This window comes from Pseudonaja textilis, chromosome 5 (genome assembly GCF_049901715.1).
Source record: "Pseudonaja textilis isolate UNSWEBS1 chromosome 5, rPseTex1.2, whole genome shotgun sequence".
In the NCBI taxonomy this organism is placed as follows: domain Eukaryota; kingdom Metazoa; phylum Chordata; class Lepidosauria; order Squamata; family Elapidae; genus Pseudonaja; species Pseudonaja textilis.
This window is the reverse complement of record NC_141994.1, coordinates 10,309,803-10,332,369: the sequence shown is the minus strand read 5'-3', so window position 1 is coordinate 10,332,369 and position 22,567 is coordinate 10,309,803. Positions and strand designations below refer to the sequence as shown.

Below are 22,567 nucleotides of genomic sequence, written 5' to 3'. Positions count from 1 at the left end.
CGTCAAAGCAAAATGAAAAAGGGGACATACAATGTTTGAAAGCTGATTTAATAAAAGTTTGTTTTTGTAAAGAGCTTGCAAAGGATGTTAAGACTCATTACTGAACTGCATGCCCCTGATGTGGCCTAGAGGCACATCAAAAGAGCCACTGAGCTCATTTCTAACTTCTCCATTAGTTTGGAAATATTGGAAGTGCTACCTTTACCACATATAGAATTGCTATTCCTTTCTCCACAACTCCTCAGTTTATCACATGCCTAAGCAGCTTCATCTCAACCCTCAGCTTTGTCTTCTACCATGCCCATAGCTTGCCTTCTATAGCTTCAGTCCAGATTTTATTTCCAAAAATATTTTAAAGGCAATAAACCTTTACTGCATGTCACCTTGAATACGGTGGGGAAGGAGGGGGAAGAGATTGTAAATCATCCTGGCTTTTTCATTGCTGCAACAATACCCATTTTGGTTTATTAAATCATCCTCCTAATTGAAAGGTGCTTTGCATAATTGTTCTCCTTGTCAGGGTTGCAGTAGAAAATGAACCCATGTTTAGTTGTTTGGTAGTTTATGTTTGCATATTGTATATTTGTATTTTTGTATATAGCAAAAAGCAGCAGGATTCACAGCCTTTCTCTTTTTCCAAGTGACTAGATGATAAAGTCACAAGGTTACAAGGATCTAATAACAGAAGATGTCCAGGTCAACAACGGTGGCAGCTAGATAGGTGCTTGAACAAAGAATGTACTGCTTGTGAATCCTCCCAGGAAGAAATCTGAGAATACTAATAATTCTTAGTGGACAAAACACCAAACTGTATGTGTGATGCTCAGACTTAATTACATACTGGGTAAAGGGTTTTACCCACCTTCCTGGCAATTTTAATCTGAAAAGAATCCCTTTAAAACATTTGTGTTCTTTCAGTCACTCCCTGTGCAAAATGTTATATAGGCAGATCTTACATATTTACTATCATAGCCTTTGTTTTCCTCCTTTTATCCAGACTCACAGCCATTTTTAGATTGAAATCTATCCTTTCTCATTTATTTGATGACAACTAGAATTCCTTTTAGATTTTCTTTTTGTTTTTCTACTGTTTGACTTGCCTCATCCAGATGAAGCACAATTTTGACAAATGTATTTCTACAACTGACAAAAATATTCTTGCTCTTCGGTAACTTCATGATCAGTGCAACAGAGAGAGCAAGGTATTTGTCAATGACATATTTTGAGTTTTCAAGTAACAGCAGCTCTTGATGCAGAGCCAAGGAAAGAAACACTCAGAAAGAAATTGTGTGAGTTCATAACTATGAGGAAAATGTACACCTAATCTCTGGAGGTTTTTTTTTTTAACAGATCCATAATTACACTTGAACTCAGATCTCAGGAACATAGAAAACTGCCTTATGCTGAACTAGATCATTGGTCCATTGACTCCAAAAAATTGCTTGCACAATGTTTAATGCAGCCCCAGGATCCTTTTGAGTGATTTTGATTAAAGAAACTTCAAGTTAACTGCTGACGTTTTTATTTTATTACTTAATCAAATGTATCAAGGAAGGGAAGTTTTGGTCCTTTTTTAATCCTGTATTTTGAAATGCTTGGTCATCCATACAGGTGAAACTCGAAAAATAGAATATCACGCAAAAGTTCATTTATTTCAGCAATGCAACTTAAAAGGTGAAACCAATATATGAGATAGACTCATTACATGCAAAGCAAGATAGTTCAAGCCATGATTTGTCATAATTGTGATGATTATGGTTTTCAGCTCATGAAAACCCCAAATCCACAATCTCAGAAAATTAGAATATTGTGAAAAGGTTCAATATTCTAGGCTCAAAGTGTCCCACTCTAATCAGCTAATTAAGCCATAACACCTGCAAAGGATTCCTGAGCCTTTAAATGGTTTCACAGTCTGGTTCAGGAGGAATCACAATCATGGGAAAGACTGCTGACCTGACAGTTGTGCAGAAAATCATCATTGACACCCTCCATAAGGAGGGAAAGCCTCAAAAGGTAATTGCAAAAGAAGTTGGATGTTCCCAAAGTGCTGCATCAAAGCACATTAATAGAAAGTTATGTGGAAGGGAAAAGTGTGGAAGAAAAAGATGCACAAGCAGCAGGGATGACCGCAGCCTGGAGAGGATTGTCAGGAAAGGTCATTCAAAAGTGTTGGGGACTTTCACAAGGAGTGGATTGAGGCTGGAGTCAGTGCATCAAGAGCCACCACACACAGACGGATCCTGGACATGGACTTCAAATGTCGTATTCCTCTTGTCAAGCTGCTCCTGAACAACAAACAATGTCAGAAGCGTCTTACCTGGGCTAAAGAAAAACAGACCTGGTCTGTTGCTCAGTGGTCCAAAGTCCTCTTTTCTGATGAGAGCAACTTTTGCATCTCATTTGGAAATCAAGGACCCAGAGTCTGGAGGAAGAATGGTGAGGCACACACTGCAAGATGCTTGAAGTCCAGTGTGAAGTTTCCACAGTCTGTGTTGATTTGGGGAGCCATGTCATCTGCTGGTGTTGGTCCACTGTGCTTCATTAAGTCCAGGGTCAATGCAGCTGTCTACCAGGAGATTTTGGAGCACTTCATGCTTCCTTCTGCAGACGAGCTTTATGGGGATGCTGACTTCATTTTCCAGCAGGACCTGGCACCTGCCCACACTGCCAAAAGCACCAAAACCTGGTTCAATGACCGTGGGATTACTGTGCTTGATTGGCCAGCAAACTCACCTGACCTGAACCCCATAGAGAATCTATGGGGCATTGCCAAGCGAAAGATGAGAGACATGAGACCGAACAATGCAGAAGAGCTGAAGGCCGCTATTGAAGCATCCTGGTCTTCTGTAACACCTCAGCAGTGCCACAGGCTGATAGCTTCCATGCCACGCCGCATTGAGGCAGTAATTGCTGCAAAAGGGGCCCAAACCAAGTACTGAGTACATATGCATGCTTATACTTTTCAGAGGTCCGATATTGTTCTATGTACAATCCTTGTTTTATTGATTGTATGTAATATTCTAATTTTCTGAGACTGTGGATTTGGGGTTTTCATGAGCTGTAAGCCGTAATCATCACAATTATGACACATCACAGCTTGAACTATCTTGCTTTGCATGTAACGAGTCTATCTCATATATTAGTTTCACCTTTTAAGTTGGAATAACTTGTATACTGGAATAAATGAACTTTTGCACGATATTCTAATTTTTTGAGTTTCACCCATACTTAGTTTGGATTACGATACTTCTGCCATAGTAATTCTTAATCAGAGAATCAAAGCCAAACAACAGATAGTTTCTGCTTATGACAAATTGGTTATTTCTAGTGTAGAGAAGTGTTGTTGATGCTTCACGTCCATGCTTTCAGGTGGCTTTCCATGCACTAGTTAGAGAAGCCAAGGACATAACTGGAAACTTTTGCATATAAACTATTGTGTTTTTCTGTCACTGGGCTGGGCCATTTCTTGAAAGCCCAACATTTAAACCCAATTATATAAATCAGGTGTGATCTAAGATTTTCCTGCTATTTTATTTGCTTTCTGCACAATAGAAACAGAGCTAAACACTGAAGATCCTGATGTGCTTTGTTTTTAGATAAAAATGCACACAAATAAACAAAAACACTAACAGATGCCTGCTTGCTAATCTCAGCTAGCAAGTTTATTAACACTTCTGAAATACAGTGACATATTCCACCAAATCTTGTGAACCCTTCTCCCAACAGCCAATATCCATCAATTTCCATTAATTTCAACGAGTCTTACAAAGGTGAAGTGCTCATAATGTTTCATTCATAGCTTTGCAAGGCTATTATTCTTGTGTATACATAATGCTACAACCTTGGTAGAAGGCTGTAATAGCACTTACATAATGATTGGACACTTCTACAGCTAATCTACCCAGTAGAACAAAGCATGGAACTTACTGAATAGAGAGAAAAAATCACAGGCTAATGCACTTCTCTGTTAAATGCAAAGAGGGTAAGTACACAGTCGCTTGTCACTATTAAGCAGTCATTTCTGTAACACCGAGATAAAAGCTTTAGAGGGAAAGGAGGATTCAACCACAGCCCTTGACTTGCCAAATATAACAGAGCAGGATTACTGACCTTTGGAAATGCAAGCCAAATAGTCAGCAGAGAAAAAGAAAAATCTAAGGAAAATATTTTTTTTTTATCATCTAAAACAGATTTCTAAGCAGCAGCATATTTTATGGACATGCAGAATGTCCATGAAGCTGACCACGGCACAGTGGTTAGAACGCAATATTGCAGGCTACTTCTGCCGACTGCCAGCAGTTTGATCCTGACCTGCTCAAGGTTGACTCAGGCTTCCATCCTTTTGAGGACCCAGACTCTTGGGGGTAATATGCTGACTCTATAAACCACTTAGATAGGGCTGGAAAGCACTACGAAGCAGTATGTAAGTCTAAGTGCTATTGCAATTGCTATTATGGGTACTTATGAAATAGTATTTGAAAGGATATCTGAATAACCAGAACAGTTTGAAATATCTTGGTTACAACTACTTGTAACTACAACCTGATCCTCCAACTTGGGCCATTCTGGCCTGAATGTTCTTACGTGTCTTTCAATGGAGAAGCATTTGGCACCTATCCTTTCTACATAACTTCATATCACTGACTGAATGAGGACCTGAAATGGTCAATGGCAGATAAAGGCCACAACTTTACTTGGAAAATGAGAAAGAAGAACCACAGATTTCACTTTGGCTTCGTGCCCTGCAGCATTCAGCTAATCGGGCCATAGATTTCCACCACTGTATTCCTTAAAGTTAATCAGGGACCCCAACAGCTCCCTTTTTAATCCCTACAGCAGTTTACATCAGAACTGGCAATTTGTGTTCATCTACTTGTTTTCATGGATCTTAAATTCCTTCTGATGATACCGCTAAACTCATACAACCATTCCCTATCGTTAAGAAACTGGTGAAGATTGTACGTGATATCCTAAAATATGCATGTTTTTTAAAAGGTCCACCAATATTTGCCCCCCAAGCATCCAAAGTGTGATATTAGATTTCACCCCGCCCCCTCCAAAAAAACCCCACATGTCCCTGATATCAAATTGGCCTCCCATATTTTCAAGAGTAAAATATTGGTTGGAGGGGAGGGGAAAAGAAAGGCACCCTTAACCTTGACTCTTGGCAATTGCCTAGGTGCCTTCAAGTATAGAAGTAATTAGCCATTGCCTTCTAATATTTTGCTTTTTAAATGATCTGATAACCTTCAATCCAAGTAGTATGACTGCTTAGCTCATTGTGATCAGCAAGATTGGCTACATGCAGTAGGAGAATCTGCCAAAGTGGAATAAGATTAATCTAACCAACCCAAAGGACATTCCAAGCTATGTTCTCTAGCTCCATATTGATCCGGGTGCTCATTTCTGTCAATAATCTCCTTCTCCTGGATTATCTTATTTTTTTTTCAGGACCTGGAAAACACTTCGAATATTGGCTTGTCATCCAAGTGTGTGTTAAGGAAGCCCACTTGAAGGAATTTCTTATTGACATTTTAAATCTATTTGCCTTGAAATAAAAGGTGGCTGGGACAGGAATATAATCCCATGTAACATTTAAAATAATAATAATAATAATAATAATCTAGCTGGTCTTTTCCCACTCCTACGGCAAACAGTGCCTCACCAGTGATGGAAATCCTAATGCATTAAATTGGCTTGAAAAAGAGAATGCAATTTTAAGCAAGTTTTAACAGAATCATAAAGGTGCAAAGCAGAACAGAACAGAACAGCAGGTGGGGTGGGAAGCAATGAAACTGATCAAGACCCATTAGAGTAAGGATCCTAGAAAACCCTTGCGGCAGCTTTACAGTTGACAGGACCATCACAAACCTAGCAGCTGCAGCAAACACACTTTTTTTTAAAAAAAAAATATCTCAGGGACTGGCACTTGGGCCATGGAACCAGCAAGTGTGATCTTGTACTGAATAGGTCCAAGCTACAGGAGAGAAAAGATTAAGGCTATCAAAGGGATACTTTCCCACTTTCATTTCTTTCTTGCTACATGCAGGATTAAAAGGGGAGGGGGGAAGTAACCATTTCATTCAATGTTCAATTTTCAAGAGAATTAAATTAGCCCCAAACATTGTTCAGAATTAGAAGAGCGAAGAGGCGATTTTAGAAACACAGCATGTGACTTGGTAGCATTTTTCCTCTTCAAAACCAGGCTATAGAAAACTTGAAAAGGGAGCTATTATTGTGCTCTACCCAAGCAATGAATCATTTTTCTCTGTCTTCTGATAAATACTTTTAAGTCTTTAAAAAAAAAAAGACATTTTTCTGATTCAAAAAGCAATTCATCCCAGAGATTATGTAGAATGTTGGTTGAATCATTTAATTCTGTTAAGCTCTCTTGGGACTTTTATTTTAAGGTTACCCTTAAGTCTTATTTTATTTTAAATCTTTAATCACTATATATTTTAATAGTGTGGACTGATAAGAATTAATGAAAAGCAAGGACAGGTTATTTCTGTTTGTTCATTCTATTGGTACACATAATTTTTAAAACAGCATTTTAAAACAAGCAGTAATACACTCCTGTTTCAGGCCATCAACATTTTGATGCAAAACGTTGTCCACGAGGTCGCAATGGGTTAGACGTGACTTTGCAACTAACAACGTTGCTAACCTAAAACTGAAGCTTATTACTGCAAACTTTTCACATCTCTTTTTACTTACTCTCTGAACTCAAGTTTCCATTCAAATTCCCCAGTCTGGATTATGAGTTTCATAATCTACAATGTAAATACAGGACTAGTCTGAGTAGTTAAGATGTTTTCTCAAACGTTTGAAAGGTTTGTCCTTTATGTTTCTGTTTTCTCCTGATCACGATGAAAAACACGATTAAAAAATAAATACTAAGACGGACATAGTATTTATAGATCCCTCTTATAAATTTTTTGAAGGCAAACTGTCTTTCTGTTTCAAGGGTTCTGCCTTCCTTTTTTCATCAAAGTAATTATACTGCTTCATCATAATTGCAGTCTTATGATCTACAACAAACTCAAAACAGGTTCGATGAAAAAAAAGAGATCTTCATTTCTCTTTCAACCTTCCCTTTCTGACTATTTTTATTGTAGAAAAGGATTGCAAGTAAAACTCAGAAATTTTATACCTATTTGTGGGTTGCTGCTGTTCCTGTGAATTGTGATTTTCAATTCTTCAAAGATGTGAAATATCTTATTTTAATAAGAGTATAAGTACCAACTTCCTATGAGATTTTCCTTGCATAAATTACAATTGCCTGATGAGCAAGATGGATTTAGTTTTCAAAATGTTCATTGGGCATGTAACCTCCTTTCAGTCACTGGCTGGAATATGGGATTTCAGAATTAGTTCTTCTTTGAGCCGAATATAAAAGAGTTATAATCTGATCCCATTGAAATCCCGGGAATTTTTTGTGATTGTACAGTTTTTGCAGAATTTTGTTTTAGTAACAACATTAAATATAGTAAGACATAAACAGAAAACATTGAGTCAAAATCTAACACACATCTTTATCTGGAACTAGCTCAATACCCATGCTTTGCTACGAAATTATGTGGTTGGGCTTAGTTTTGGGGGAGGAAACTAAGGGGGAAAAAATCTGCCTCTGCCTACCAGCATCCATCAGTATTCATCTGACTAGCATCCTGTCAGTGTATGAGAGAGTGGAAGGCTGTTTGGAATGTGAAAGAGCTTTTGCTGTGTGATCAAGGAGACAGCAAGGAGCCTGGGCGTGGCTTAGCCAAACTGTTCTTTACTAAAGCTGGCTGGTGCTGTGAAACTAAAACTGAAACTCCTCCCCTCTGCTTGTGTTTTGCATTTGAAACATATTTCTTTTCAGGTGGGGAGGGGGGAATAGAACTCCTTAGCATCAGAGCATGTTAATAATAGGAAATACAAATGCTCAGGATGGTCGTTTTGAAAAATCCTTTCTTAGTGAACACCTAGAAGCCAAGAGGAACATACATACCAAATTTCAAATTTGTAAGCTTTATGGTTCTGGATATTTTGTGATAATGCTTGAGTGTTATTTCGCTTTTATAGATACAGATTTATCTGAAAAAGCCTATGGGTGCTGATTTAGAGAGAATACACATTAAATGAGTCAGCATATTGAAGATCAGCGTTGCCACCAACGTTTGAAGTAGTAGTTTGGGAAGCAGCTCAGCTTCTGCTTAAACCAAATATTTAAGGATCTGAGAGCCATGTCTTTATGAAGACTCTTGCTGCTACTATATAGCTCTTCCCCAACTTAATAACTGGAAGTAGTAGTTTTTCTGGGGCATTAACTTGTGACCTAATACACAATCACAGTTACAGAGGAATCATAATACGAAGTCAACTCAAAGATCTATTTTTTAAAAAAAGAATTAAAAAGAAACTTTAAAAAAAATTGAAGGAATACGCTTTGTGGAAAACAAAAACCCCTTGTATTTGATTTACAATTAACAGGATTTACAAACAGTGACAAAACAAAGCAGGTAAGCATGTTTGTTGATCAGTCAGGAGGCAAGTAAAAGAAGCTTAGTTTGACCCAGAATTCGTAGGTAAAGTCATCCAAACAATTCATAGTTTCATACGCCAAGGTGTTCATACAATGTAAGAAAACAAAAAAACAACAAAAGCAGTGTATACTTTTTCTCTCTTTTGCTTCTGCGTTTCCCTTACAATAGCCAATGAACCTTGTCACCAGCCAACACGGTCTGTAATTCACTCTGCAGAAATCAAAAGATTAATAAAATATATTTTAAAATTGACATCAGGACAAAAGCTGAGATCAACCCCAATACACAGAGAGGTAGCAAATAAAACTGTTATCATGTTAAAAGCAAAGCAAAGCAAGTTTAAGGTACCAAAGAACAATGCTACCTGGAAAATGCTATTAAATTGACCAAAATAATCCATCTTATTGTGAAAAATAAATGTAACCAAGATTGTTTAGGTGTGTACACATGTGTAACACAACACTTTAAGATTATATCTCAAATTTTATAAACTTCCCTATAAACTAATACTGTCCACACACGTTACATATTCAATAGGATACTTTAATTCCCACTGCAAAGGTAATAATTCTATTCACTGCAGTTTTCCAAGGCTCAGATAGTGTTTATCCTTGACAAGGCATGGAATTTCTTTACAGTTAGTATTTTATATTTCAGACAGAGGGTTTTCCTTGTTTCTATTTGTGTTTTAAAACAATCTAATAGCAACCTTCCCAGAATAATGTGAAAATTCATTTTAAAAATCCTATGAACCATTTCAACAAAAGATACACATATTTGAATTGGGTCAAACTGCACATTATTGGCAAAAAGCTAATTACAGGCATTCCGCTGGTCAAATTTTCACACAAAAGTCATCAAACCACACATAAATATTTTTGATATGATTCTCTTTACAAAACCATTCAGATCCACATAATTAGTACAAGTAAGGCACATTAGCATATATAATAATTAACAATTTAAAAAGAACAAAAGAAAAGCCAGTTTGATTTGCAAAGTTTTGGACAAATTGAATTTGTGATCTGTACTTTTTAATCAGAGATTTTAAGAAATGGTCTGAGAAGAAGAGCTTAATCCAGATCCAGAACCAGTTACTTCTGAATTTTTGGATACTTGCTAACTCAGAAAAGCAGTCTTTGCGCCAAGGGATTCCAAATGTAACAGTAGGGTGATAAGTGTGACTTTCACTTTCCTGAAAGTCAGAGAAAAAAGTTTTTCATCTTTCTCATTCCCTTTTTGCCGATGGTACACTGGATCAACTTTGGTTCTTTAGAAGTACCTTGGGACCTCATCCCATTCCCCACTGAGGAATATAAACGTCTTCCAGAGTTTGAGTATTTGTGTTGTGTGCTAAAGCTGGCACACAAGATTGAAAGTTATGTTCTTAAGTGACTTGTAGACACCTTTCAAGATTAAAAATAAAAAACCAAACCATCACAATTGATCTACAGCATCATCTCCTTAGACTGTGAAAAAAGTGGGTTTGGGGGCAGTAGTTACAACCACGTTTTCGCATTGAACGTTCACATGAACGTGAAAGAAATATGATACCCAAATCCACTGCAATCTCCTAAAAGGAAAGTCATCGCAAGTAAATTGTTTATATCCTCCTCAGAAGCAGAAGATTGATGACTGGTTTTTCAAAAAAAAAGAGGGGAAAAAGCTATTTCCAGTTATCGAAATTAAAAGGGGATATTGCATTTATTTTTCCAATATGCTATTGTTTTTTCTACAAATATTGCTTAAAATATAAAGAAATTATAGGTAGTGATTTTACTAGCATAATGACTTCTAAAAAACGCCGATGTTTCAAAAATTGTACTATTTGATTAAATGAATATAACTTTCCCCCACCCACCCTCCCTTCCCCCATATGGACCTCTCGCATGTCCCTTTGGAAATTCATTTATACACCACACAAGATTTTAATTAGAAGCATAATTTACAGTAAAAACTCTTTACATTACAGTGGTTCTATATAAAAAAGGAGCCTTTTGTTTTGCATTTAAAATTGTAATTACACATTAAAAAATAGAACACTATTTCCTTATTAGGGAGAATGAATTCACACATCTTCAGATCAGACTTTTTTATTGCAGCTTTCAAATCAAAGGTCAGTCACTTTATGTTCTAAAGCAGCTGCTATTTGTTGTAATCGAATAGCAAGCTGCATTTTTTGTGCAGCTGGGTCTTCCTCTAGTGCATTTATAATCTAAAAGAAAATAAAAAGAAGAACATTCAAGTCAAGATATTACAATATGATCCTATAAGTATTTCTGGAGAAATATACTTCAGGGGTTTTAAAGAGTGCTATCTATTTATCATAACGAACCTTCCCTGTTAATACGAATCTGTACAGCCATTTTCCTTATTGTGAGCAGACCGGAGATAATGGGATTTTCAAAATGTAAGAGAAGAAACTATTATCAAATGGATAGCAAAATGTATTCTCAATCTACTTCAAGGGTGGTAAACCAGGTTTGTGGCATTTGAGGCCTACTGGACTTTTTGTTAACAAGCAACTCTTCACTGGTCTTATTTAATGTAGCCAGGAAATCTGCTATATTTGGATATAAAATCCCACATGGAACACACCCATATTTAGAGATGGGATTCTTTCTGAACATGGTTTAAAGATGTATATTTCTCTTTATATATGAATTGGGGTCAAAGCCAAGCATCTGGTAAGCCAGGCAATTATCAGCTTGGAGTCAAATCAGCTTGTTAGATCTTACCCATCTCATGACTTTCTACAGAATAATAATGAAACAAACTCAGTGGTGGAAGCTTACCTCATCATAGTACTTGTTAGTATATTGGTAGAGCTGGTGTAAAGCCACAAGGGTGTTTAATGAGTCTGTGTGGGCCTATTAAACAAGAAAAACACTGTGTAAAACATAGAGCTGGCTGCACAAGAACTCTAATGAAACCTATATAGATGCACCAGATGAAATATTGTTCCTCTTCCTATCCATAATTTTAATAGGTGTCCAGGTTGATAAGGAAGTGAAGATTATTTTTTTAAACCAGAAATATCACATCAAGCTTGTTTGCTGATTTGTTACAGCCACTACACTGTTTCCCCCACCTTAAAAATTACTGTAGAATAAATAATACTTCAAGCAGAAACCAACAATGCGGATGTATTTGCTAGCTGTTTCACCTGTAATCTTTCCATTTGTTACCACTCTACATATCATGGAGAAAGAGGCAAGCAGTAAAAATTATATCCATTTTGGATGTTGGATAATTAGTGTTCTTACTCCAGTTTCCTCATTTTAAGGAAGGTTGTGGAGAAGACAGTAGATCTACAACTGCAAAGAGCCTAGGAGGAAATGTATTATTTGGATCCATTACAGCAGGTTTCAAGTCTGTGGCTGGTATTAACATTATATTGATTGCTCTTAGATAGATATAGACCAGAGGTGTCCAACTCATGGTCCATGGGCCAGATGCATCACACGCTGTCCACACCCAGTGGTGGGATTCTACCAGTTCGGCTGGGCCCGGCCCAAGCGAACTGGTAGTAAAAGGTGCTACAGTTTGGCCGAACTGATAGTAAAAAAACCAGCTATCGGTTCAATTGAACCGGTATTTCTTTTTCTTTTTTTCCCTCCCGATGATCAGCTGTGCCAGAATCCCCCTCACTGTCTGATTGCTTTGCCCAGGAGGCTTCCCTGAGGCCCAGAAGGCAAAAAGAGGCATGTGGAGGGTGCTATGCAGCCCCCCCCGCTCTTTTTTTTTTTTTTTTTTGCCTTCCTGGGCCTCAGAAAAGCCTCCTGGGAGCAAAAACACTGCCCCTGGAGGCAAAAAAACAACAACACGGAGCACAGGAGGGGGGTACACGAAAGAAAGAAAGAAAGAAAGAAAGAAAGAAAGAAAGAAAGAAAGAAAGAAAGAAAGAAAGAAAGAAAGAAAGAAAGAAAGAAAGAAAGAAAGAAAGAAAGAAAGAAAGAAAGAAAGAAAGAAAAGAAGCCATATTGAAAAGAGAGCAGAGAATATTGAGCAAAGAACGGAAAAAACAGATGAAAAAATTGAAAATATTCAACAGATGATGATGCAATATGAAGACAGAATTAAGAAAATTGAAGAACAAAATGTACAAAGAGATACGAAGATTGGAGATATGGATGCCTTATTGAGTGAAGTGGAAAAAGATAAGGGCAGATCTCTGCAATCATTGGGATGGGAAATTGATAGATTCTATCTTAGATTTCAAAATGTAGAAGAAGAAAAGGGTGAAAACCTTGCTGAAATGATGACAGAAATCCTGGCAGAAGCATTAGAGGTAACTAAAGAGAAGATGATGGATGGAATGGATGAGGTTTTTCGTGTTTATACAAGATATGCTATGAGAAATAAACTGCCAAGAGAAGTTCATATCAGATTTACTAAGAAAATAATGAAATCACAAATACTGCAGGCAGCAAGAGAAAAAACACTAAAGTACCAAAGTACCAGGTACCAAGAAGAGTGAGAGAGATAAGAAGAGAATATTTATTTTTGACCAAGGAGTTACTTAAGAGAGGAATAAATTACAGATGGCTGATACCCGAAGGTCTCATGTTTACCTGGCAGGAACAAAGACACAGAATTGATACAGTTGAAAAAACTGAGTTATTCTATCTGGAATATTTTAGAAGAAGGGAGGAAGATACAAGAAAAGAAGAGTCGTTAATTGAATTTCAAGAGGAATGCATAGCAGTAATTGAAAAAGAAGGAGCTGTAGGTGATGTACCCAGAGAACAACGAGAACCAAGATCTTGCTAGAGCAACAAATCCTTCTTATAAAGTCTAAAATGGATGAGAAAAAACTGATTACAATTAATATAAATGGGCTTAATTCAGCTATTAAAAGAAAAAAAAAAGTATTTCATAAGTTAGAGAAACTAAAACTTGATATAATCTGCCTATAAGAAGTACATATTAAAAAACAACATGATTATATATTGAAACAACAAAAATTAGGGAAATTATTTACAGCGTTGACCCACTGTAAAAAGAGAGGTGTTATACATCAGAGATACCATCCCTGCGGAACAAATATATACAGATGGTGATGGAAGGATTTTGATGGTGGAGATAACAGACAATAATCTAAAGACATCTTTAATAGCAATTTATGCCCCAAATGATAATCAATAAGATTTTTACAAGAAATTACATAAGAAAATAATTGAACTGGACTATGCTAATATCCATTTGATGGGAGATTTTAATGGAATAATAAATGACAAACTGGATTATAAAACACAAAAAGCAAAGAAAACTAGAAAGACATTGCCAAAATCCTTCTTACGAATGGTAGATGAGATAAACTTAAAAGATGCATGGAGAGAGAGAAATGTGGAAAATAAACAATATACCTTTTATTCAAATAGACATGCATCATAGTCTAGAATAGATATGATATGGATGTCAACAGAATTGCTTTCTAATGTACAAGATATTGAAATAGAAGCTAGTACCTGGGCAGATCACAATCCAATAACACTTGTATGGAAAGGACAAAAAAGGAGATCTAGATAGACTTTAAATAATATGATATTAAAGGAAAAAGACTTTAAACAGAAAATTGAGAGAGAATTGACTTTTTTCTTTAAAGAAAATACAAAAGAACCTCTGGGACACGCTGAAGGCTTATACAAGAGGTTTGATAATGGACTATACAAGGAAAAAAATATAAAAGAGAAAAAATCTTTAAAATATTGGAAGATGACTACAAGAAGTTGGAAAAAGAACTACAGAAATTTCCACAAAAAAAGGACATTAAAATTAAAATGGACATAACTAAGCATAAAATGGGGCTAATGGAAAAAAAAGAAATAGCACAAAAAATTAAAAATGCTAAGCAGAACTATTTTGAAGATGCAAACAAACCAGGCAGATGGCTAGCATATAAATTGAGAAAGAAAAGAGACTCGAGAAGAATAAATCAATTGATAAATGAACAAGGACATGTATGCTATGGAAATGCGGAAAAGAAAAAAAATATTCAAGACTACTGTGGAAAACTGTACCATCAAGAGAATGTTCAGGAAGAAAGAATTTAACAATACTTACAGGACGCAAATTTGCCCCAGATATCCAAAGATATTCAAATAATGTTAGAAAGTTTTAATAATTGAAATAATGTTTTAAGATTTTAATGATTATTAATGATAGAACTGAATTGGAATGGAATGAGGGTTTATAATTACATATGTTTATAATCCCTTTTTTTAAAGAATATAGTGTGTATTATAAGAATGTACCAAGTAGAATTCGATTGGAAGTTATGCATTATGTATTATATTGAAGGTCATAACCTTAAGGTATACATTGAAGTTTAAATAAGAGTTGAATGGATGTAATTAAAAGATATAAAGTTGTCATACTCCAATTAGTAACTACAGGAGAAAATCTGTTTAATGAGAAAAGATAATGTGAAATTAAAACAGAACAGACAAAAGTAAAAATATAACGATTTGAATTGAGATGAAATAATCAAAATAAAATTGAGAAAATTAAAAGAGGGGAAAAACTATGTAGAAAATGTAAAATAGTATAAGATATGGAATAGAATACAAAAAGGAGCATGAAATTGAGTTTTGTGTCTGTATAAAGAAGTTCACCCTGGGACCATGCTATTTTCAAAAAAGATGTTTTACTTGTATTTTGTGTGTGAAAACCCAAATAAAACTTTATTAAAAAAAGAAAAAGAAAATCATGGACTGTGCCGAAATGAGTAAATTGACATTTTAAATTAGAAAACAAGAGGATAAACAATTTTATATGATATGGGATTTATTTTATCAATGGTTAGATAAAAAGACATGGTAAAGAAATAGTAGCCTTATAATAAAAGATAATAGACTGATAAAGAATACAATATAAAATATATAACCATTGGATGAATATACAAGATTAAATCATAATGAAAATTAGAATATCTCATATAAAATGATGGAAAAATAGTCAAATGAATGTTTAATAATTGATAATATAAAAGCACAAGCTAGACCAATAAGGTGAGAATTTATATAACTTGTGAGTAATGGTAAAAAATGGATAGCACAAAAGATTGTAACCAACTGACACACTGTATGTATATAATTGAAAGAGGGTTTTATGTTTTTATGTTTTGTTCGTATGTTTGTTGTAAAAATTTTTTTTTTAAAAAAATAGAATACTGCTGGTTTGTTTCCCTATTGTTTATCTTTTATTTAAAGTTTCTTTGAGCTAATTGGATTGAATGGCATATAAAATAGAGATGGATCAATTAATTAATCAGTCAGTCAGTCTGATCTGTTTAACCTCATTCAGGGAACAATGAAAATAACACTGGTTTGAAACTACTAAAGATTTCCCCCCCCATTGACCTCAACTGTGGTCAACCACTGAACTACTATTAGGAATGCCAAAACCTTGGGAAAAATTCCAGAGGACTGATAGAAAATAGAAGATATGGTACAAATAACTCAAGACAAGACAAATAACCCAGTATCTCTACTTTTATCAGGTACATTTAAAAGGGGTTGTTTCCAATTTTGTACTTACTCGAGAAATCTCTGCTAAATGTGTATTCATATCTTGATCACTCACTTGTACCATCTGGCGAATACCTCTATAATAACTAGAAAAAAATGTTTTCGTTGAAATAACAACCTTTAAAAATACTTTTAACACTTTGTACTGAATTTATAACATTTTCTTAATAGACATTTCTATATTGAACTAGAATTTCTAAAGGATGGTTGCTTATTTTCATCTTGGATATATTTATGAAAAAGATCTGATCTCCTCCTTATAGATCAATGTCAGGAGCTGAAGTTTTCTCTATGCTAGATTTTGCAGATTTTTAGAGATTTAGTGCAATTATTAACAGCTAAAATGAAATAGCAATAGTTTCTTATGATGCAAAATAAAAACATCAGCGTAGACCGGGATTAGCAATATTATAGGGGCAGGCTCAGGGATGGGATCTGACCGGTGTAACTACTGGTTCAGTGATTTACAAGAAGTTTTGTTTCCTGACAGATATGCTGTCATACTTTTTTTCACTTTTGAAAGTGTTTCTTGGAAGGGGAATTAAAGTAAGTATCTTATTTCCTAAATCCATAAATTCACCCATACATATATGCCTGAATCAAAAAGGGAAAGCCATCGCAGTGAAATACTGGCATAAAATACAAAGGCAAAAATTAATGATGTTTTTAAAAGCCATGAATATATTCAAATGTTGAAAAATCATTCTACATATTAATTCCATTTCATTTGGCATTGCTAAATTGCTATCTATTTTGAAAATGAATATATTACTGCTATATTATTTGAGTTTATCCTTCTTTCACCTAATTTCCAGGTCACTTTTATTATGATAAATATTCTAGTAAAATTATTTTTATCTTGATAATTTTTATTCAGCAGATAATTTAGAATCAACTTGCCCCAAGCCGAAATACAATGTGAAAAGCAAACATTTTGGCCCTGAGAATATAAAATAATAACTTGTAGTTCTCTCTACTTACTCTTCCACCATTTTCTTATATGTAGAGATCTCTTTTGCATAGAGTAACTTGTTACTTGGAGAATCCTGAAAAACAGAAAGCAATGAAATTGGATTTTTTGAAACTCATATATTTGTTTTTTCTTAGCATTGCAGAAATTCGAGGTAGTAAGTCCCTTCAGTAAGGTGTAACAAGATACATGTATGTCAAAATCTACCCAATGACAGGTATGGGCTCATGATGAAGTTCTACCCCTTTGATGATGATTATGGCGCTGAGACTATCATCTTGTACTTTCTCCTTCCTTTATGGATGCTGCTGCACACCATTTGGAAAGCAGAATATTGATATGTCATATCAACAGCAAGAAGAAAAGTCACGGCATATAAAAGTTATTTATCTTTCAAAACAAGCATGAGAGAGAGAGAGGCACACACCCCTCCCCCAAATCCGTTGCTGCTGTTGGGAAAGCAATTCTTCTTCAGCAGGTGAAGTTAGCAGCCCATGAAAACATCTACAGAGAATCCAATTTCTGAAGAGCAGATTAACACTCCTTGAGCATCAATATTCTGAAGCCTCAGAATACATTTTCTTTATTGCTTATGTGTTTATTCAAATGTAACAGCAACTTGTGGTTCTTTCTCTGCCCTCTACCTTTTTCACAGCTCTCTTTCTAGGTAGCCTCTCTCCAACATCTACCAGACTTCATCAACCCTGGGTACAAGATGTTTTGGCTGGAATCAGCATATCTTTTTCATGATATCAGGAATACCAGAAAGAAACCAAGTAGAGAAAAATTTAGAAAAGCCATCCATTTTGGATGGATTTACTTAAAAGCCCAGATGCCAAAGAAACAGGTAGAGAGAAACCTCTGGCCATTTTTGTGACAGGAGGGGCAAGTAGCTGTTACTTAGTAATGGTGACATCATTATTTTTAAGTAACTAAAAATATTCTATTATTAGATGCGTTATTGAAACTGCAGGAAATAAATATCCCTGACTCTGTGAAGCATCATAAATATCCCTTACAGGTGATGGAAAAACAAATTAATGCCTTTAATAAATTAAAAACTTAGTCTTCCCAACCTGGTGTCTTCTAGATGTATTCAGTTTTAACTCCTTTAGTATAGTTGGATTCTAGCGCAATAGGATTGAGGGAAGTGGTTGCAGATTGCTGTGTGTATCAGAGACATAGAGTTGAAGATAAAACCTTACCCTGCTTAGTTTGTGCTCTGTTCTTGTGCAAGCATCCATGAAAGTTTGTGCAATGACTGATAAGGAAGCATCTACTACTTCATGAACGTGAACATCAAAAATGAAATGGGGATTTTTCAATATGTTCACCCAGAACCTAAGGGGCAAGCTGGAAAGAAAACAAGAAATAACTGAAACCACTATTCAGGAGTGAATGTAAAGGTAATACTAACAAGCAAAAAGTGTTATTATTAGTAGGTAGGTACAAAGTAGGTTTCTTTGCATATCATCATAAACAGGAATTTCTGATATTTGGACAAATAGGATCAAATAATATACTGCTCCAAAAAATAAAGGGAACACAAAAATAAGACATCCTAGATCTGAATGAATGAAATATTCTTATTAAATAGTTTGTTCATTACATAGTTGAATGTGCTAACAACAAAATCACACAAAAATTATCAATGGAAATCAAATTTAGCAACCCATGGAGGTCTGGATTTGGAGTTACACTCAAAATTAAAGTGGAAAAAAACACTACAGGATGATCCAACTTTGATGTAATGTCCTTAAAACAAATGAGGCTCAGTCGTGTGTATGGCCTCCACGTGCTTGTATGACCCCCCTGTAATGCCTGGGCATGCTCCTGATGAGGTGGCGGATGGTCTCCTGAGGGATCTCCTCCCACACCTGGACTAAAGCATCCCCCACCTCCTGGACAGTCTGTGGTGCAACATGGCATTGGTGGATGAAGAGAGACACAATGTCCCAGATGTGCTCAATTGGATTCAGGTCTGGGGAATGGGCGGGCCAGTCCATAGCATCAATGCCTTCGTCTTATAGGAACTGCTGACATACTCCAGCCACATGAGATCTAGCATTGTCGTGCATTAGGAGGAACCCAGAGGCAACCGCACCAGCATATGGTCTCACAAGGGGTCTGAGGATCTCATCTTGGTACCTAATGGCAGTCAGGCTACCTCTGGCGAGCACATGGAGGGCTGTGCGGCCCCCTAAAAAAATGCCACCCCACACCATTACTGACCCACTGCCAAAGAGGTCATGCTGGAGGATGTTACAGGCAGCAGAACTTTCTCCACGGCGTCTCCAGACCTTGTCACGTCTGTCACATGTGCTCAGTGTGAACCTGCTTTCATCTGTGAAAAGCACAGGACGCCAGTGGCGAAGTTGCCAATCTTGGTGTTCTCTGGCAAATGCCAAATGTCCTTCAGGGTGTTGGGCTGTAAGCACAACCTCATCTGTGGACGTTGGGCCCTCATACCACCCTCATGGAGTCTGTTTCTGACCGTTTGAGCAGCCACATGCACATTTGTGACCCGCTGGAGGTCATTTTGCAGGGCTCTGGCAGTGCTCCTCCTGTCCCTCCTTGCACAAAGGTGGAGGTAGCGGTCCTGATGCTGGGTTGTTGCCCTCCTACGGCTCCTCCACATCTCCTGATGTACTGGCCTGTCTCTTGGTAGCACTTTGGACATGACACTGACGGACACAGCAAACCTTCTTGCCACAGCTCACATTGATGTGCCATCCTGGATGAGCTGCACTACCTGAGCCACTTGTGTGGGTTGTAGACTCCATCTTATGCTACCACTAGAGTGAAAGCACCGCCAGCATTCAAAAGTGATCAAACCATCATCCAGAAAGCATAGGAACTGAGAAGTGGTCTGTGGTCACCACCTGCAGAACCACTCCTTTACTGGGGATGTCTTGCTAACTGCCTATGCTTTCCACCTCTTGTCTATTCCATTTGCACAACAGCATGTGAAATTGATTGTCAGTCAGTGTTGCTACCTGAGTGGACAGTTTGATTTCACAGAAGTGTGATTGACTTGGAGTTACATTGTGTTGTTTAAGTGTTCCCTTTATTTTTTTGAGCAGCGTACATTCTTATTATTTCTGCTTTGTGCCTCTTGGCAACACAAATAATTAAATAATCAAAAGTTGATTGGCTTCCTATTAAACACAATGTTCTATTCATGGACTTGTTGATGCTGATTTGGTTTTGGGACAGCAACAAAGCAGTGTGGTTTCATCGAATGCTAAGCAGGTCTCAGATAGTTTTCTTGATTCATTTAAGGAGAAGCACAAGCAGAAGAAATAAAGCAGAATGCATCGAAGAACTTACTTATTCTGAGTAACCCAGAAGATGTCTACCTTAATATGATATATTAACAAGCTTCCACAATGTGCTTTTCTACTAAAAAGAATTTAAATAATCTGAATGGCAATTTGGCTAGCTCCAGTGCTCCACGATGCAAACAAATGCTGGCTTATTAGCAATAGCTCTAGAGCTCCGTAACAAAGATTTGTATGCATTGTATGTAAGGATCTGACTACTCAGTCAAACTGCAGAAGCTTAATGCTCATGTTGTTGATAATGTATTATTCCAAAGGAAAGGTCAGCTGCAAAAAGAATTAAGGTACAGGTTTTCAAATTGGACTCAACTTTTGGTAGACAAAAGTGAAACAAGAAAAAAAAATTGTGCCGCGTCTAGACTTTTCAGGTCTAACAAGCAATAGCATCAGAAGTGAGTAGCCCTTCTCTTCTGTAAAATTGTGCTAGTGAATTCAATGAACAGCTGGAAAACTCTACAGACAAATCCTTTGCTACGATCCCACTGCAGTGTTAGGGCTTATTGTGCAGACCATCATCTAGTATTTGTGAATTTCACAGATATCACATGAAGGAGGGACTGTTTACCGTTAACTGCAGGGTGAATTGTACACTGCTTTGTAAAAACTGAAAAAGGCTGCTTAAATTAGGGAAAACTCCAATCTCCTGTTTAATGTTTTCATCATTGTCCTTTAATAGTTTGTTAAACATATTCTTATTGATTTTTCCTTCATTTGCCAAATCTATGTGTTACTTCATTTTTTAGTAATTATTGTTTTTTTATCAGCTTTCAATACTTTATGCCACCCAGAGTCATTGTGAACTGGGCAGCTTTATAAATTTAATAAATTAAATTACACTGGATTTTAAGGTTCTTGGTCAAAATTTGTGGTTGAGCAACATGAGTACCTGAAACAGGCAGTGTGATGTAGTGGTTAAAACACTGAACTAGTTTGGAAAGTCTTAGATTCAACCCATTTTCAGCCCAGGACAATTACTGAATTATACTCCTAGAATAGATTGGGCTCTAAAATTGTACGTTCAGAGCCCAACCTAACTCAAGACCTGCTACTTTGGGGATAAAAGTAAGGGAGAATCCTGTGTTTGCTATCTTGAGTGAAGAAATGTGGGGTACAAATTTAATAAACAGTAAGTAAAATGCATCTGTTTGAAACAAACTGTGACCATAATCGGGGTGGGCTGCTGGGGGTCCGCAGGGGTTCGGGAGAGCCCCTAGCTAAGATTCTGTTCAGCTTGGAGAACCCCCAAATCCCGCTCCTGGCTGACCCTGCCCACCCACCCCTCCCCTCCCTTCCCCAGAGTCCACATGCGGCCAGTTTTTGATGCAGGTAAGTGCAGGGCGCGCATGGAGGCTTGGAGGGGGAGAAAAATGGACCTCCCAGAAGTTTGGGAAGGCCGGAAATGGGCCCGTTTCCGGCTTCAAGAGAGCCTCTGGAGCCTGGAGAGGGCAAAAATGCACCACCGCCACTCCGTGGTGCATAAAGCTGACTAGGCCACTCCCACCATGGCCACACCCAGTGAACAAGAGGGCAGAGAACCCGTTGCTAAAATTTTTGAAGCCTACCCCTGGGACCATATGTACATGCATAACGTTTTTATTATTAAGTATATGGCAATTTCCCCAACCTTAGAAAGGGGTCATCCTGGGCTGATAAAATATTTGTGTAAAAGGCCATCAACAAAGCTTTCCTTTCTCAGTGAAGAAGCTCGCTAGTTCACAGTTACAGAGGAAAAGAAATCTCTCACGTAATATCCCATGAAATTACAATCATTTACATTTTTTAATGTTAAAAAAAGTAATTGTTTTTATCGGCTTTCAATGCTCTTTCAATTTCAGAGTCATTCTGAACTGGACAGCTTTACAAATTCAATAAAAAAAAAATTCATGCCTGAAAAACTGTTGAACCCTTGTCTAGAAGCTTAAGATAAAGTTTGCATAATCCCCGTTTTACCGATAGTCAGTTAGTTTATTTACTTTATTGATTAGCCCATGGGTCGTATCAGAGTTCCAAGCACAAATTATTACTAAAATCTGATAAAAACAATTTAAAATGGAATTGGAATAAAATGTAATTAAAATGACAATGGAATAAAATACAATTTAAAATGAAATAGGAATAAATATACAATTTAAAGTTAAATCGGAATAAAATACAATAATTTAATATATGGATAAATAATTAAATAAAGTAGGATAA

The 22,567-nt window shown here is 36.6% G+C and overlaps 1 protein-coding gene across 13 annotated transcripts in view; it reads right to left on the bottom strand.

Annotated features, from left to right (window-relative positions):
- Window positions 1-8,430: 8,430 nt before the first annotated feature.
- The window catches only part of PLXNB2 (plexin B2), a 334,253-nt gene continuing 320,116 nt past the window's right edge, over window positions 8,431-22,567 (bottom strand). For all 13 annotated transcript variants that reach the window (XM_087934112.1, XM_087934111.1, XM_087934114.1 and 10 more), the window contains 5 exons: window positions 18,236-18,383; window positions 17,042-17,106; window positions 16,071-16,146; window positions 11,324-11,398; window positions 8,431-10,743 (listed from right to left, as the gene is read on the bottom strand). In XM_087934112.1, the coding sequence (XP_087790238.1) occupies window positions 10,639-10,743; window positions 11,324-11,398; window positions 16,071-16,146; window positions 17,042-17,106; window positions 18,236-18,383 (469 nt within the window). In that variant the 3' untranslated portion in view covers window positions 8,431-10,638. The remainder of the gene's footprint in view (window positions 10,744-11,323; window positions 11,399-16,070; window positions 16,147-17,041; window positions 17,107-18,235; window positions 18,384-22,567) is intronic.